Below are 16,639 nucleotides of genomic sequence, written 5' to 3'. Positions count from 1 at the left end.
ATCCACACCGAGGGGCCGGAAAGCTGGCTCCTAGGCTCCTGAGATTGTGTTCAGTGACGGGACAGCTGCTCCCAGACGGCCCCACTGGGAGCCGCGCCTCTGGCCAGGTAGCCTGGCACACTTCCCGCGTGCTCTGTCTCGCGCCTCACCCCCCCACCCAGCTCTGGACGTGACACCCAGACAGACTACAGCTGCCACTTTGTGCTTCAGAAAGAGTCCTGCTTTCCCCCACATCCCTATCCTGGGTGCAATGATAGGCGGGAGCCTTTCCTGGGAAAGCGTGGGGCCAGTGCCTCCAGAAGGCCTGCCCTCCCTGGTCCTGGTCTGTGTTCCAGTCCCGTCCCTCCTACAGGCTGCCAAGGCCCTGACCACACAAGTGAGGAGCTCAGGCCAACTGTCTCTCCGCAGAGAAGCTCAAAAGGCCATTTCTTTTTCTAGTTCTTTGGGGGCCCTCTCTGCCACCTTCGGAAGCAGAGATAGCCCTCTGGGGAAGCCACATGGGACTCTGCTTTTCAGCCACGCCCGAGATGGAGGCAGAGGCCTTCCGGGTGGGGATGGGTTGGTTGTCCTGAGCTAGGATGGGAAAAGCCTTTCTCAGGCCAGGCGTGGGTGTGGGAAGAGCCAGGAAGCATAGAATCCTTTCTTTCTCAAGTGCCGATCAGCAAATTGGGTAAATCGGTAGCTAATTGAAGCTATAAGGGTATCTGGTGAGTTTCCATCATAAGTGCTAAGTGATGGAAAAATTGAAAGCAATTTAACTTTGCACTAATTTGTTTTATGTAGTGCCGTGTTAAAATTAAACTTTCCCAAAATGTGTTACACATTATTGCCTACAGTTCACCTCTGTGATATTCAGACATGCGTTAGGGCGAAATCATGCTAAAATATCTTGTTTTCAATCTAACAGCACCTAAATGAAATAATCACAGTGTAGTGTACTATCTCATTACAAGATATAATTACAACCTTGTGATTTAAAAAAAAAAAAAACAAAAAAAACTCTGTTCATTATCATAACCTACTTAGAAGACCCAAACTGAAATCTCTTTTCACCTCAAATTATTTTGCAGTCGGCCAGCTACGTCTCCCCGGCCCTCTCTCTCCTCCATAACCTGGGAGGAGCCGAGCCCGGATCCGCCTTGGTCTTGCCCCTTCACTTCCCTGAGCGGCCCATCTCCCAGTCTGTGAAATGGGGGTCAACGGGGCCACCTTCCTCCCAGGTTAGGGGAGGGGGAGGGGGAGTAAGTGATGTGTAATGAACGGCAGGGTTGGTGACCTGCCGTTATTGTCAGGTCCCGCTTGCAGGCCCCGATCTCCAGTGGAGGGGGCCCGGGGAGCCCTGCACAGGGGCAAAAACAGGACTAAGGCCCTCAAGGGGAGCTCACAGCCACTGGGCTGCGCCTGTCCACCCCGTGCTACCCATTCGAAAGCTCCGTTCTCACCCCTTCTTGGTTTTGTGTGTGTGTTTTTTTTCCCCAGAAAGAATCTGGTGCTGAGACTTCTTCCTTTTATTCAGCTTTACTGCGTATTCAGCCTAAAATTGTGCACTGCTGGAGGCCGATGCGGAGGACCTTCAAAGCCTACGATGAGGGCGGGACAGGGCTGTTAAGCGTGGCTGACTTCAGGAAGGTGAGCTCAGCTCTTGGCTGTCTGTTGTGTCTGAACAGGGAGCAGTGGCCAAATGCCAGTGGCCAGAAGACCTCAAAAGAGGGCCCCTCACCTCCCTGGCAAAGGCCCAGGTGTGAGCAGATGTCTGGAACCTCATTTCCTTGGGGCCCCCAGGTTATCACGTGCCCCTCACCTTCAGACCCCAGGTTCTCCTCCCTGAAGGTTTCTAGAACCCGGCGGGGGGCACAACCTGAGCCCTCCGGGTTGCCACTATAGGTGCCACTGGTCCTTGGAGCCCAGGCTGGGCCCGTGGTCTCCATGGGGGAGCCAGGGCCTGCATCCACCTCACAAGACCCCCAGAGCAGGAGCTAAGTAAGGCAGGGGCCCAGCTATGGGACCTCAGGCAGCAGAGGCTGGCTCCTCTCCCCCAGCTCCGCTCCCCATGGCGCCAGCCACCTCCCCACAGCAGCTGGCCCAGCCACGCTCCCTGCAGTGTGAACTCTGGTACCTCTGATGTGCCCACGGGAGTGTGTAGCACCCTGAGGACGCAGGGTCTGCAGGGCGCCCTCACCTTGGGCAGCTGGAGACCGCAGGTGCATCCCTCCCAGACCGAAGAAATGGGCCTCCCTCAACTCCCACTTTCCGAACTCCCACTCTCCAAATCACATAGAACTCGTTGACTTGGCAGATTCTGGCCCCCACTCCCTACCTACCCCTTTCTCCACCCCTGCTCAGCCACTGAGGTTGAGAAAGTAATTGAGGTCCAACCATTGGATTCGAAATCACATGTTGTAGTCAGGAAAAACACTCCTTCAAAACGTCAAAGGGACAAAGGGTTATGACCTCAAAATGCACCTACAAAAAATGTATTCTTGAGGTTCATCTCTGCTTCAACTAAAACAAATTTAAAAAGTAAAACCCTCTCCTTTCAAGTCGGGAAGATGAGCAGTAGCTGGTGGGTGGGCCTGTGGGGCTGCAGGAAGGAGGAGGGGATGTCCCAGCAGCCCCCAGGGACACCTGCCCTCAGGAGCCCGCCCCCCCCCCCCCCCCCCCGCCCCAGTGGCTTTTTAGCTCACACTGTTTGTCTTTACTTTGGACTCAAGTCAACTCTCAGCCCGGGATTCTCCTTCCATCTCCAGGCAAAGAGGTGAAGAAAGCAGGGTCCTGTCTACATCCCAGGAATTTGGGGTGGGTGGCAGAGGGAGGGGAGTACTCGAAAGGCAGTCGTGGTCTCAACAGAGCCAGAGTCGGAGACCAGCTGGGTGCCAGGGACACCCAGGCTCAGCCTCCGTGGTGGGGCCCATCATCCCACTGCCCGGAGGAACCTCGGGCTCTTCCAGCCCGGCACTCTAGTCTCCTGTTAGAAACAAATTATAACACAAAGCATAGATAGGAAATCTGTAACTTAATCTTCACTTTTACTTGTGAGGGAACTTGTCTATTAGGTTCTGTCTCAGCTGCATGTAACAGGAGGGACCCAGCAGCTTAAACACGGTGGAAGTCTGTTTCTCTGTCACATAAAAGAGGCTGCGGGGTAGGAAGCCAGAGCTAGCGCAGTGCTGGGCAGTTACTGGGGACCCCATTGTTCTCGCTCTACCATCCGCGGCCCCTGGCTTCCTTCCACGAGGTCGCCTCGTGGTCTGTGGTGGCTGCTGGGGCCCCAACATCACTTCCATATTCCCGGCAGCAAAAAGAAAAAGAGGAGAGGAGAAGGGGTGGGCACCTTTTCTTTAGAGGAGGCTTCCCAGAAGTCCCCCATCACATTCTCACTCAGGTTTAACCGGCTAGAACATACCTAGCTCCGAGAGAGGCTGAGAAGTGTTGCCTTTTAGCTGGACACACAGCAGCCGGGCGGAGACCAGGGGTCTGCTCACTGAGGAGGAAGGGGCAGCCACTGTCGGGTGGGCAGCCAGCTCTGCCTCGGGCTGTGTTACCGGCAGATCAACCACACCCGGCGCCCTGCACCTGCTGTCCTGCCCTCCTCCCACGTGGGCTGCACCCTGAGGCCCCAGCCTCGTTAAGGCCCGGTGGCCTCCCTCCTAGCCCTGTACTTTCCGTCTCTCCACCTTGTCTGAACGTGATGACCAGCCTCACTACCCTGCAGGGAGGCGACAGCTGTTAACCTCCTGTTCCAAGAGGGGGGTTGGGGAGAACCAGCAGCTTCCATTGGACTGGGAGAGTCTCCAGCTTCACACCCATACTGCATGCTCTGGCCCTGGAGCTGGTGAGGGCCGAGGAGAGAGGAGGCAGGAGGGAGGGAGGGAAGGGATGTGCAGTGCGGGGCGAGGGCTGCGGGGCAGCTTTGGAGGTGGGATGTTCGGGCTCCGTGGAGGAGAGGTGGGCGCGTCCCCAGCCCCTACCTGGCAGCCTGCCTCCTTGAATGGCACCAAGACCAGGGGGGTTTCTGTCTGGCAGGTCCTGAGGCAATACAGCATCAACCTCTCGGAGGAGGAGTTCTTCCACATCCTGGAGTATTATGACAAGACGCTGTCCTCCAAGATCTCCTACAACGACTTCCTGCGGGCCTTCCTGCAGTAGGTGACCACTGTGGTGCATCCGGCGCAGACCGACGGGGACCACAGGACCTGTCCCTGAGACGAACGACATCACAGAATCGGGGTGAGGGGTGGGGGAGGGTCACAGCCGGCCCTGTGTCTTTCCCGGCGGTGAAAGCTCAGAGCTGGCCCACGGCTCCGACAACAGGTGCCCCTGCAGGCGGCTTCGGGGCCCCTGAGCCACCAGACCCTTCACTCAGTTGGAGCAAATAAAACTGTATGTCTTTGCAGGAGTGTTTCTTAAGGCTTCAAAAGAACCACCAATGATAAAATACTTAAAACCTTGGGATTTCTGGAGATTTTATTCCTAAGAGCCTGGGGGACCTGGAAGGCCTTCCGCCGTCCTGGATGAGATCTGTGCCTCTGCTGGGCACATCCGCACGGCCGCCTCTCTGACCCTAGAGACCAGGCACCAGCCCACGTCTGAGTCAGGCCTTGTTCCAGCCCAGCTGGTGGCTGACTGGAGGCACCCATCAGTGGCCGTTCGGGGAGGGACCCCTCCTTGGACATGACAGTGTCTGATAGGCAAAGAGAACTTTTAAATCCCTGCAATCCTCGCCTGCCACCTTTCGTGAAGCAAGTGGAAGGGAGACATAGAGTTTGCTGCCTTCTGGAAGGTTCTGGAAGGAAGTAGGGAGAGGCAGCCGGGATAGCTGCCCCTGAGTTGTGTGGCCACAGGCTCTCGAGGAGGGGGGAGCGCAAGGAGCCCCCATCGTCACCCCACCCCAGGTGGCTCCAGCAGAAAAGCAGCACCAAAGCCCCTGGGCCAAGAGCCCTCCCACCCCTGCGCGGGGCCCACGTAGGCCACGGCCTGCAGTGCACCGAGTGCGGGGAGGCTTCGGGCTCCGGAGCGTGTGAGGCGTGGGAAGAGTAGCCTTGGCTGCCACGGGCCCCTCTTCCCATGAAGATGTTTTACCGTCACCTTTGTCTCCTTGTGTGCAGGGTTCCGGCCTCAGTTCAGACGGGACCCCAGGCTGAGAGGGGTGGGCTCACAGGGAGGCTTCGAGCCAGGAGGAGGCCACCTCTGCCGGACGCTCACCCAGCTCGGCTCTGGCTCAGCCACAGGTCGCCCCTGCCCCCCGGGTCGGAATCCGCCGTGCCGCGTCTTCGGCTGCATGGCATGTGATTTTCTTCTGAACGCCACCTAAGCCGGGTTGTCCGCCCTCGGTGCGGTTGTGACTTGCTGTCAGCCAGGTCGTACGGGTCTGAGGACCTCACCGAGATGGAGCCTGAAGAAACACGCAGGACTTCATTTTCTTCTGAGGGAGGCCCCAGCCACCAGGAGGGTGGCGGTCACCTACAGCTTCACAGGGGCCTGGGCAGGGCCCTGGGATTCTCCTCCCCTTGCCTGCGGCCTTCACTGGGTTCTCAGGGAGCAGGGGCCAGAGCTAACTGTCCTGGGGGCACTCCGTCCCACTGGCCACGCCACCTGGCAGGCGGAGTTCCGACCCCCATTGTAGGGATGGCCACACTGAGGCCAGTCCTGAGGGAGGGAGGGAAGCCCTGTGGGAAGCCCAGGCAGTGGTGGGTGGCTTCCTGCCCCTCAGTCAGGCTTCCCCAGCCTGGCAAGGGGGCATCAAGGATGAGGCTGAGGGGGTCTGGCCAGGGCAGGGCTGGGGGACCCCGAGATCCCAGAGAACCTGGGGAGGAAGATGCCCGCCTGCTGCAGAGGAAAGGGTGCTCGGGCAGCCTGAGTTCAGGGAGCAGGAGAGAGAGGGCCGTGGCCCCTGCTGACGCCAAGTGGGTGCCATGTAGCTGGGATGCCCTTGGCTTCAGCCGCTCTTCTTAGGAGTGAGGGGCGAGGGGATGCCCTTCCCACGTGCCTGTGCCCCCGCCCCAGCATTTGAGGCCCTGCCTGTGTGCCCAGCCCTCCCGCCCCGTGTGCCCGCCTTCAGCCCTCCCCGAGCGGATTCTCACACGTCCTCACGCTCTGCACCTGCTGTTCCTCCCACCTACTCCTCGGGAAATGCTGACGTGTCCTTCAGACCTCATCTCAGAGCCACGTCCTGCAGAAAGCCTTCCTGACCCCCAAGGCTGAGTCAGACATTTAGTCTCATGCTGTTCAGTGGCCTTTGGGTCTGTCAGTGAGGGGTTTGGAGAAGACTCCGGGTCAAGAAGGGGCTCCAAGAAGCAAATAGCCTATCCTGACACAACACGGGACTCCGTGTGTGGTCACGACCGGCCAAGGCCAGGCAAGCACTCAGGCAGCATTTTCAGAGTGGCTTCACTGTTAGTGCGACTGGGTCCAAATTCCAGCTCTACCATGAAACCCGGTCAGGTCACTTACCCCATCTGAGCCTCGGTTTCCACATCTGTAAATGGGGCTCAGTCCCAACTCAGAGGACATTCATTGGAGAGCCCAATGTAGAAAGAGCTTGGCTCCAGGAAGTGCCCACATCTCTTCTCCTTCTCAGGCCAGTGTGAGTTGTCCCTGGGCTTGGCTCAGCAGTGGGGTTTCTTGGGAGTTAGCAGAGCTTCCAAGCTGAGGGTTGCAGGTGAGTGGGCTATTAGCCATGCCCTCCCTTAACCCCAGAAACGTAGGCCAGCCACTTTCCTGATGCCTGGACCCTTCATGCCTGAGTGAGAAGAACAGTGCTGGACTGAGGGTTGGGATGTCCAGCCTCCCCCTGCTCATCCCCTGGCCCCTGTGCAACTTACCTGTTTACCCGTATGGACTAAGCCCCTATTTCTGTATCAGCGAAATGAAGTTATATAACCCCTCTCTGCCTTCCTCCTGGAACCATCCATCCATGGCTCCAGCCAGCCAGCCAGCCCACTCTGTGCCTGGTCCAGGGTTCAAACACAGACTTGCCCCCTAGAGCTTCCAAGACAGTAGGTCACAAACAATCGAAAGAGAGGAGGGTCAAGGCTCTGGTGGGGGAAGGCCTCGGTCTCTGGGAGCCCAAAGAGCCCCAGCCCTAAGTTCAAAGCCTGGACCTGGACCTCAGGACAGGATTTCAGCAAAAGGTTGAAGAAGAGGTGTGCTCCAGAGCCTTCAGAGTCAAAGCCAGGAGGCTGAGAGGCCTGGGCTACTACCTAAAAATGAGTAAGTCCCTGTTGGGACTGCCAACCCCTCCTTCTCTTTCCTGGGCCCTGTATCCCAATCAGGTGTCTTCAGCTTGGGGCAGCCTTCCCTGAGCCTCACTCAGCTGAGTGCAACATCCCCTCTGAATCCCATCATGTTAAAAGGTTCAAGTCCACATCTCTCCACCTCCAGGGGAGCTCCTCATATCCGAACAAACGGCCCCATTCATCCACCTTCACGTATCCAGGCCCCATACGTCCATGTATCTGATCTTGGAGTTCCCGTCTCCAAAGAGATGATGTCCATTTCCCCAGTCCTTGAATTCAAACTCAGCCATGTGACTTGTTTTGGCCGATGAGCTATTGGCCAGCAAGCACGACACAGCAGAGACTTGAGAAGCACCTGTGGTTTTTGGCTTCTTGGAGGCAGAGAGCTGGAAAGAGCATCACTCCTGCCTGTATGACAGGACAAATGCAAAGTAATGACTTTTCTTAAATCCATCTGAAAATGGAGTCCACCACAAACAACTTACCAAAATCTCGGGGGGAGACAGGTACCTGCAGGGAGGAACAGACCCAAGCATTTGCTTACCTGGAAGAGTCACCCCCAAACATCAGATGAGCCAGTCAGAGGATTTAGCTGGAAAATTCTAACAAATTGCTAAAGGCTGGCCTGAGAATGTGAATGCTCTAGGGGCTGTTGGCATAAGGGTGTCTGCATCCTTCAGGCACCCCACCGGGAGCTCACAGAGGTCAGGGAGAATCCACAGAAAGCTTACCCCCTCCTGTTTTCCCCAGTGGTGCTGGCTGGAAGAACAGAGCAACAGCCACTGCTGACACTCTGCCAGAACCCATCTCCCACCTCTCAGAGGGAGCAGGAATGGTCATATGCAGAAGGATGACAAAGCTGCAGCCTGAGGGCACTAATTGGAACCCAGTGCAGGTGAGGGGGCAGAATAGGAAAATAAAAGGCTCTACTCCTGGGGCAGAGGCAGAAATACAGGCTAAGCCCGCAGTACATCTGCATGAGGAGCAAAAATTGTCAGGATCAACTTTTTCAAAATTCTAGAAATTAACCAAACGTTTATACAGGAACCCAAGGAGCATTTTATTCAAGAAAAGCAGCTGAATTTTAGGGAAAAAAAAAAAAAGAGCAAGCTTTGTGACATTTCAACTTGTTCTAGTCCAAAGAGCCACTCTCCAGCTCCACGATAGCTTTGAAAAATAACAGTCCGCACTCCCACTGCACAGTGGCAGTTACTAAAGGAAATAGAATAGAGCCGGAGCGCTTTCAAAGCCTCACTCCCAAAGAATTATCATTTTGACCTGCCTAGTGATTCCCCGGAGGACCCCATTTGCAAGACTGTCTGTATTTGAACTGACTCAGAGATTCTTCAGGTACAAAAAAATCTTTTCCCCAGGGTACAGAGGGTACATTTGTCAAAAACAATTACAAGTATTTTAACTTTGTGGCTGCTTGAGGTAGTGGGTAACAGTTGGGCCAACCAATTTAAGATAGCTTAAAAGGAAGAGTTGGGAAATATGATGTTCATAGAGACTTTGAAAAGTTCCCAAGATTTCTGGGGAATCTAGAAGTCCATGTATGTGCCTAGGGCTGGCACATGCCCAGGGATGTGTGCATGCTCAGAAAAGATATGAGAAGGCCCTAAGCTCTCACCTTTGACTGACCTTAAGACTGCAGTAGCAGGAAATAAAAGCTAAGGCAGAGTTTCAGGTACCTGGCTCAGTGCTGAAGATATGACTCGACATGCACACAGAGCTCATCAGCAAAGACTGGGAGCTATATTAGTTCCAAATGTTTAAGGAAATCTGTGTCTGATCATTAGCTGACCACTAAGCTAACTGAGAAGAGACTTCACTGGCCACACAGGACAAAGAATATAGACTTTACAGTATTAGTTCAGAAAAGGAACTAAACAAACAATAACTACAACAAGCAACAATAACAACAAACCTTTCGGGGGCGGGGGGGAGTCTTATTTCCAAAGTTGCCACATTATATTATTTAAAATGTCCATTGCATAATAACAAATTACCAAACATAAAAAGAAACAAGAAAGGGGGCACCTGGGGGGCTCAGTCGGTTAAGAATCCAACTCTTGGTTTCAGCTCAGGTCATGATCTCAGGGCCCTGAGATCGAGCCATGTGTTAGGCTCAGTGCTCAGTGTGGAGTCTGCTTGTCCCTCTCTCTCTCTCTCTCTCTCTCTCTGTTCCTCTCACTGCTCTCTCTCTCATAAATAAATAAAATCTTAAAAAAAGAAAAAGAATAAAGTATGGCCCATACACAGAGGGGAGAAGTAATCAATAAAAACTGTCCCTGAGGAAGCCCAGATGTTGGATTTAGTAGACAAAAGCCTTAAGATATTCAAATAGCTAAAGGAACCCATGTTATAAGACCAATGTCTCACCAGATTGAGAATATTAAAAGTATTAAATAAAGAGATTAAAAGTATTAAAAGAACCAAATAAAAATTCTGGAGTTTGAAAACGGTAACCAAAATTTAAAAATTCACTAGAGGAGCTTAACAGCAGATTTGAGGATGCACAAGAAAGAATCAGAAAACTTGAAGATGAGTAAATTGAGATCAGCCAGTCTGACGAAGAAGAAGAAAAATGAACAGAGCCTCAGAAACCTGTGGAGTATCATCAGGCATACCAACATACACACAATGTAAGTCCCAGAAGGAAAGGAGAGGGGAGCAGGAAGAATATTCAGAGAAACAATAGCCAAAAACTTCCCAAACTTGAAGAAAAACCTAAGTCTATGTATCCAAGAAGTTCAGTGAACTCTCAAGAGGATAAACTCTCAAAGAGATCCACACTTAGACCTATCATGTCAAACACATCTCAATAGGTGCAGAAAAAGATTTTTGGCAAAATTCAGCATTGATTCCTAAGAAAAACTCTTAGCAAACTAGGAGCAGAAGGGAATTTCTTTAACTGAATAAAAGACATGTACAAAAACTATAGCTAACATTGTAGTAAATGATGACAGATTTAATGTCTTTCCCTAAGGTCAGGAACGAGGCAAGGACATTCTCTCTCATCACTTATTCGACATCATACTGAAAGTCCTAGACAGTGCAATAAGATAAGAATAATTAAAAGGAAAAATGAAAATGGAAAGGAAGAAATAAAATTGTCTCTATTTGCAGATGACATGATTATCTAATAGGAAATTCCAAAGAACCCACCAAAAAGGCTACCTAAGCTAAGTGAGTTACAAAGTCATTATACAAAAGTTAATCATGTGCCTGTGTACTCACAGTGAACAACTGCAATGTAAAATTTAAAAAACAATACTATTTATAATAAACCCCCAGTGCAGTACTTAGATATGAATCTAACAAAACGTGTACGGGATCTATATGATAAAAACTGCAGAACATTGATGAAAGAAAGCCAAGATCTAAACAAACGGAGAGAGAAATGTTTTTTACGAATTGTGAGGCTCAACACTGTTAAAATATCACTTCTCTCCAGTCTGATTATAAATCCTATGTAATCTCAATCAAAATCTCAGCAAGGTCTATTTTATATGTCAACAAGTTCATTGAAAAACATACATGGAAAGATAAAGGAACTAGAGCAGCCAAAACAATTCTCAAAAAGAAGAACAAAGTTGGACAACTCGCACAATCCAATTTCAGGATTTGCCCGTAAAGGTACAGTAATCAGGAGAATAAGATAATTGGCAAAAAGACAGACTTATTGATTTGATGGAACAAAATGGAGAGCCCAAAAGCATACCCACACAAACACAGTCCACTGGTTTCTGACAAACATATAAAGACAATTCAAGGGAGAAATAGCCTCCATACATAAAAACATGAAACTTATACAAACCTCACACCTTATACCAAAATTAACTTAAAATGCATCACAGACCTAAATGTAAAACAGAAAACTCTAAACCTTCTACAAGAAAACATCAGAGAAAATCTGCATGACCTGACAATAAGTTTTTAGGTACTACACCAAAAGTACAACTCGTAGGAGAAAAAATTGATATATTGGACTTCATCAAAATCAGAAACTTTTGCTCTGAGAAACCGTTAAGAGAATGAAAAGACAACCCACAGACGAGAAGAAAAGATTTGCAAATCACATATTCAATTAAGGACTTGTATCCAGAGCATAAAGAACATTTAAAACAAAACAAAACGTTTTTAAGAAAGAGAACAAAAAAATCTGAACAGACACTTCACAAAAGAATATATGTGAATGGCAAATAAGCATATAAAAAGATGTTCAACACCAGTAGTCATTAGGGAAATGGAAATTAAAACCACAATGAAATACAAGACACACCTACTCAAATGGCTAAAATTTTTTAAATGAATAATACCAAATTCTAATGAAGATGTGAGCCAAGAGGAATACTCATTCAGTGCCAGTGGGATTGTAAAAACATACAGACATTTTGGAAAACAGTATGACTTAAAAGGGGTCAAAGAAGGGGAATTTTTCAAGGGATGGAACTTTTCCCTACGGTACTGGGGTGGTGGATACATGACTCTGCATTTCTGAAAACCCTTAGAACTGCACACTACAGAGAATGACAACTGTATGCAAATTTATTTTTTTTAAGATTTTATTTAATTGACAGAGAGAGAGGGAGAGAGACAGCGAGAGAGGGAACACAAGCAGGGGGAGTGGGAGAGGGAGAAGCAGGCTTCCGGCCGAGCAGAGAGCCCGAGGTGGGGCTCGATCCCAGGACGCTGGGATCATGACCTGAGCCGAAGGCAGTCGCTTAACCAACTGAGCCACCCAGGCGCCCTGACTGTATGCAAATTTAAAACAGTCAACTAAGACGTCAGGGAATCTCAGGATGTAATGCAGACTGTGACGACAGAATCTAATTGTACTGCAAATGTATGACATAACCTCACTGAATTGGGTTGGGAAAAAGAACCTGACCAATTTAACCTTGGAAAACAGAGTTTGGTTTGTCAAACTAAAGACAGAAAGGATTGCACAGGAACTTTGTACTCTAGTTGGTAACTATGTTTCTCACGGGGGTCCTGATCAAGAATTCTGAAACTGCTTTGTGGCTGTGCTAGGATTGAACACACACAATTGCAGATATGGCAGCCAGGCTCCTCCTCGTCAAAGGAAGAAGTTACAAATAAGCAAGGTGGAAAACAAGAATAAATTATGCATTGCTGCATTAGAGTTTGGGGTAGGGGTGGCATATCAGTATGAACTAATGCTTATTTTAAGATAAATAGATGATAGCTAAGTAGGTAAATGGATGGATGGATGGATGGATGGATGGATGATGGGTGGGTGGATGGATGGGTGGGTGGATGGGTGGGTGGGTGGATGGGTGGGTGGGTGGATGGGTGGGTGGGTGGATGGGTGGGTGGATGGGTGGGTGGATGGATGGGTGGGTGGATGGGTGGGTGGGTGGATGGGTGGTTAGATGGATATAGACGTAGGAGAGATAAATGAGCATATAGATGGATTAGTACACTCATATATTTCCTCACTCTGTCCATTGTGAGGACCTAGAAATAGTAATACCCTAGTAGCGACTAGCACATCTACCACCTAGATCTTACTTTCTAAATAAAAGGACTTAGAACTCTCTGGAGAAATAGCTAATTCTAGGGCTGGGGCAAGGAAGATGCATGATGGGCTTGGAGCATCTTGTAATGCCAGAAATCAAGGAAGTCAAACGAGAGATAAGAATATGTCAAAAGAACACGGGAGCCAACTGGAAAGAGCTCCCAGTGGACAAAGTTAAACCAATTTGAGCCACGGAAGAAAATAGTGATAGTACCAGATTTTAACCTAATGAAAAAAATAAATAACCACGAGTCCGTGCTGATAGAAAATAAATGGCAGAGAAGGGACAAATCTTCCTTACAGAACAATTCCAAATAATAAACGTATGAGCAAAGAAGAATTAGAAAATCGCCAGGAGAGTGCCTCAGTAATCATTGCTCCAGGCAAAATCCGTAGATAGACGCTGAAATCAGTAGACAAAACTTTAAGGAGAACTGGGACATTTGCGTAGTCTGAATATACCTCCCCCAAATATTTATTAATTAATGTGATTTTAACTGTGTCCGCATACTCTTTGCCGCCGCCCCCTCTAGAAGGGAGAGCATCAGTCACCTCTCCTTGACCGTGAGCTAGACTAGTGGTGTCTCTCTTCTAACAGAGGATGGAAAAGGAAGACTAGCGTCTTTATGGTGGAGAAACCCGGCAGACATCACCTCCGCCACGTGCTCAAGATCAACATCAACGGTGATAAGTCATGGTTAAACAAGGGGTGATCTCAGGTGCCTTGAGGACCCACCGGCTGTGTCGTATTCTCATAATACACACCGCCAGGCTGATCATGAGGAAACATCAGACAAACCCAACTTGATGGACATTCTACAGAATACTGAACCAGTGTTCAAAACTTCCAAGGTCAGGCAAAGCGAGGACAGACTGAGAAACCGTCACTGTGGACACGTGACAACTAAAGGCAGCATGGTAGTGTGCACTGGATTCTGGAATGGAGAAGGGACATTAATCAAAAACTGTTGAAATCCAAATAAAGCCTATAGTGTAATGGTGTTGTACTGGCGTTCATTTCCCAGTTTCGGTAAAAGCATCTCAGTTATGCAACATGTTCACATCAGGGGAAACTGGGTGAAGGGTATCGAGGAACCCTCCGTACCACCTTGCGACTCTTCTGTGAATCTAAAATTATTTCAAGATAAGAAGGTATTTTTTTTAACCGGAAAATCATGTTCTGTGGTTCAGGGCCCAGCCACGCTCCTTCCTCCGGGAAGCTTTCCCCGATCTCCCCTGTCCACTGGGCTTGCTCTTTCTCAGGGCCCCCAAGCCTGCCCCCTCTGTCACCCTCTAGGCCCCAAGCATGTAAGGCCTGAAGGGTTCCACTTCTTTTCGGGGATTAGATGAGCCTTCCAAAGTACACTGCGAGCTTCCAGACAGCAGAGCCTGACTCTCATGTCTTGGAGACCTTCATAGTCTGTGCCTTCCATGGGAGGGTGGGACTGAGGGCCCCCAGGCAGGCTTGGGCCCAGCTGGGAACTGTGGGTGGCATTAGGGGAGAGCACTGAAGTCCTTGTCCACAGAGCTTGTCACCTCCACTAGTTTATTCCAGGGGCTGGGCAGGGGTCTCTTGTGGAAAGTGAAGTTAAGCAGGGGAGACAGCTCACTAGACTCTCATGGACAATAAGAGGGTTATCTGAGATGCCACCCTATAAGTGTGCATGAGCCCTGAGTCCTGAACCACCAAGAGCTGAGGCACTGGGTGCCCGGGCCCCTTTGCTGTGGGACCCCCTCCACCACTTGTCCAAACCCCAGACAGCCCAGCTACACTGAGGGCGGTAGGAGCATGTGGCTCAGCAGCGGCTGTGTCTGGAGTCTCAGTGAGGACCCAGGCACTACAGGGGGACCTACAGCAGCTGCCCCAGAGGGTCCCTGCCCCTGCCCGGGAGGCCTGCTTGGGCTCACATTGGTCAAGGACAGCAGCCAAGGCTACCTCAAGTCGAGTGGCTCCTCCTCATTGCCCTCTGATGGGGAGCCAAGGCCCAGGGCGAGTTGTAGGCACCTGCAAGGCCCTGGTGGAGGGGCCGGGGACAGGCGGGACAGTCTGAGGACAGGAAAGGGCCCTGGAGAGGCTGACACCCACAGTCTGCCCCAGGCGGCTCCTCCTGCCCTCCATGCACCCCTCTGGGACGTCTCTTCCAGACCCATGGCTTTGGTCATGACCCACAAAAGCAGATCTCGGAGAGGCTCCTCCTCCTCCTCCGGGTCCATTTATCCTTCCAGCCACTGGACCCTTCCCCTGAGTATCCCAAGTGCACCTCCAGCTCCAGTCCCAAATAAAACTCAGCATCCCTCCTCAAACCTGTCCTTCCCACTCTCATCCACCCCTCCACGACCGGCAGCCAACAGCCACCGTCATCCTTGGCTCTCCCGCACCTCACCCCCACATCCATCCCTCAGCAATCCTACCTTCTTGATCTATCACCACCTCCCTAGTCCAAGGCAGGCCCATGGAAGTGATCAGTGCACGTGGCGTGGCTGGATGGATCAGTGAATGGGGATGTGGCCGGGTGGATGATGGACGGATGGAAGGACGGATGGAAGGAAACGGTGGGACTTTTGCCGCTTAGGCAGCTTTGAGACTGAAGTCATTATACCCGTCAGTGCTTTTCTTGGGCAACACTCAGACCCTTAGTTTGACAAGGGCTGGGTTCAACATACTGCTTCCGGGAAAGGCCCAGAGCTAAGACCACCTTGAGGTACACTGTTTTGAGGAATCGGGCAGTCGGGATACTTGAACGTCACAGGGCACAGAATAGCCCATGCCAACCACTTCTGAGACTGCCCCACCCCTGGGGAAGCTGGAGCAGGCAAAAGGATGCCAGTTGCTGCCACATGGAAGGTCCTTGGCCTCTGGACTCTGTCCAGGACTCAGGACTGGGCCGGGAGGACACCCTTCCTCCCCCACGTGCCTCACACGACATCCAGAGACATACACAGGAAGAGGCGTCACGTGGACATCTCTTTCTTTTTACAAAGACTTTATTGTCTGACATGCTTGACAAAAAAAAAAAAAAAAAATTACAGCCACAATCAAGTTATGCCAAAATGATTGAGGAGCACGCCATCATCTTTCGTACCTCAAGGACTTTTAATGAATTTTCTTTCAAAGTAACAGCTGCCTTCATAACTTTTCTTTTCCACATAAAAATACACCATATTCTGAAGGTACCTTAGGAAAAAAAGATTTTAGGTTTATAGTTCTTGGTCCGCATAGAAATTCGGTAGAGGTGACTAAAAGGGCCTGTGTCCTCATCCCACGCGTGCCCACGCACCACGCATCCGGGCTTCCCCAGAGACCTTGTAAACATCCGCAGCCACCAGGAACCACTGGGCCAAACAGATTCCCGAAGTCCCACACCCCACAGAGCGCAGCTGCCTCCGGTCCGCGTTGCTGCTGCCAGGCTCCCCTCGCCCAGGGTGCCCCTCGCCCCTTGGGGAGCCCTGTGCGAATAGGGAAGGAATCATGGTCTCCCGGGATGCCAGGGTGCTGGGCTCAGAGAACAACATCCCTCAGCACTCCAGGGGCTCTCTCTGAGAGACAAACCAGAGGGGCTCTGAACAGGACCCTTAAAAAAAAAGGAAAAGAAAAGGGCCTTGGGACCATGCATTGCCTTGGCGGGGCGGAGCTTTGAGCCACGGCAAAGCAGAGGCCATGGAGCGAGCCAGAGACCAAGGCTCAAGTGCTGCTTCTGCCCGCTTTGAACAGCGCACCCTCGGGCAAGTCACGTCACCTCTCTTATCTCAATCTCCTCACCTCTAAAATGGGCCAACAGAGCTGACCTTGCATGACCACCTGTGATGAATGGAGATTGTACCTGCAAAGGGGCGTGCTAAGTGCTGGCTCCCAGGGCGG

The 16,639-nt window shown here is 51.1% G+C and overlaps 1 protein-coding gene across 1 annotated transcript in view; it reads left to right on the top strand.

The window, feature by feature from the left end:
* The window catches only part of EFCAB6 (EF-hand calcium binding domain 6), a 204,428-nt gene extending 200,282 nt beyond the window's left edge, over positions 1-4,146 (top strand). Inside the window, exons 29-30 of the mRNA XM_028115294.2 lie at positions 1,480-1,629; positions 4,024-4,146. Of these exons, the coding sequence (XP_027971095.2) occupies positions 1,480-1,629; positions 4,024-4,146 (273 nt within the window). The remainder of the gene's footprint in view (positions 1-1,479; positions 1,630-4,023) is intronic.
* The last annotated feature ends 12,493 nt before the right edge of the window (positions 4,147-16,639 follow it).

This window comes from Eumetopias jubatus, unplaced genomic scaffold (assembly GCF_037043125.1).
Source record: "Eumetopias jubatus isolate StellerSeaLion01/CBP00866 unplaced genomic scaffold, mEumJub1_p1.0 scaffold_8, whole genome shotgun sequence".
NCBI classification, from domain to species: domain Eukaryota; kingdom Metazoa; phylum Chordata; class Mammalia; order Carnivora; family Otariidae; genus Eumetopias; species Eumetopias jubatus.
This window is presented reverse-complemented; position numbering and strand designations above follow the sequence as displayed.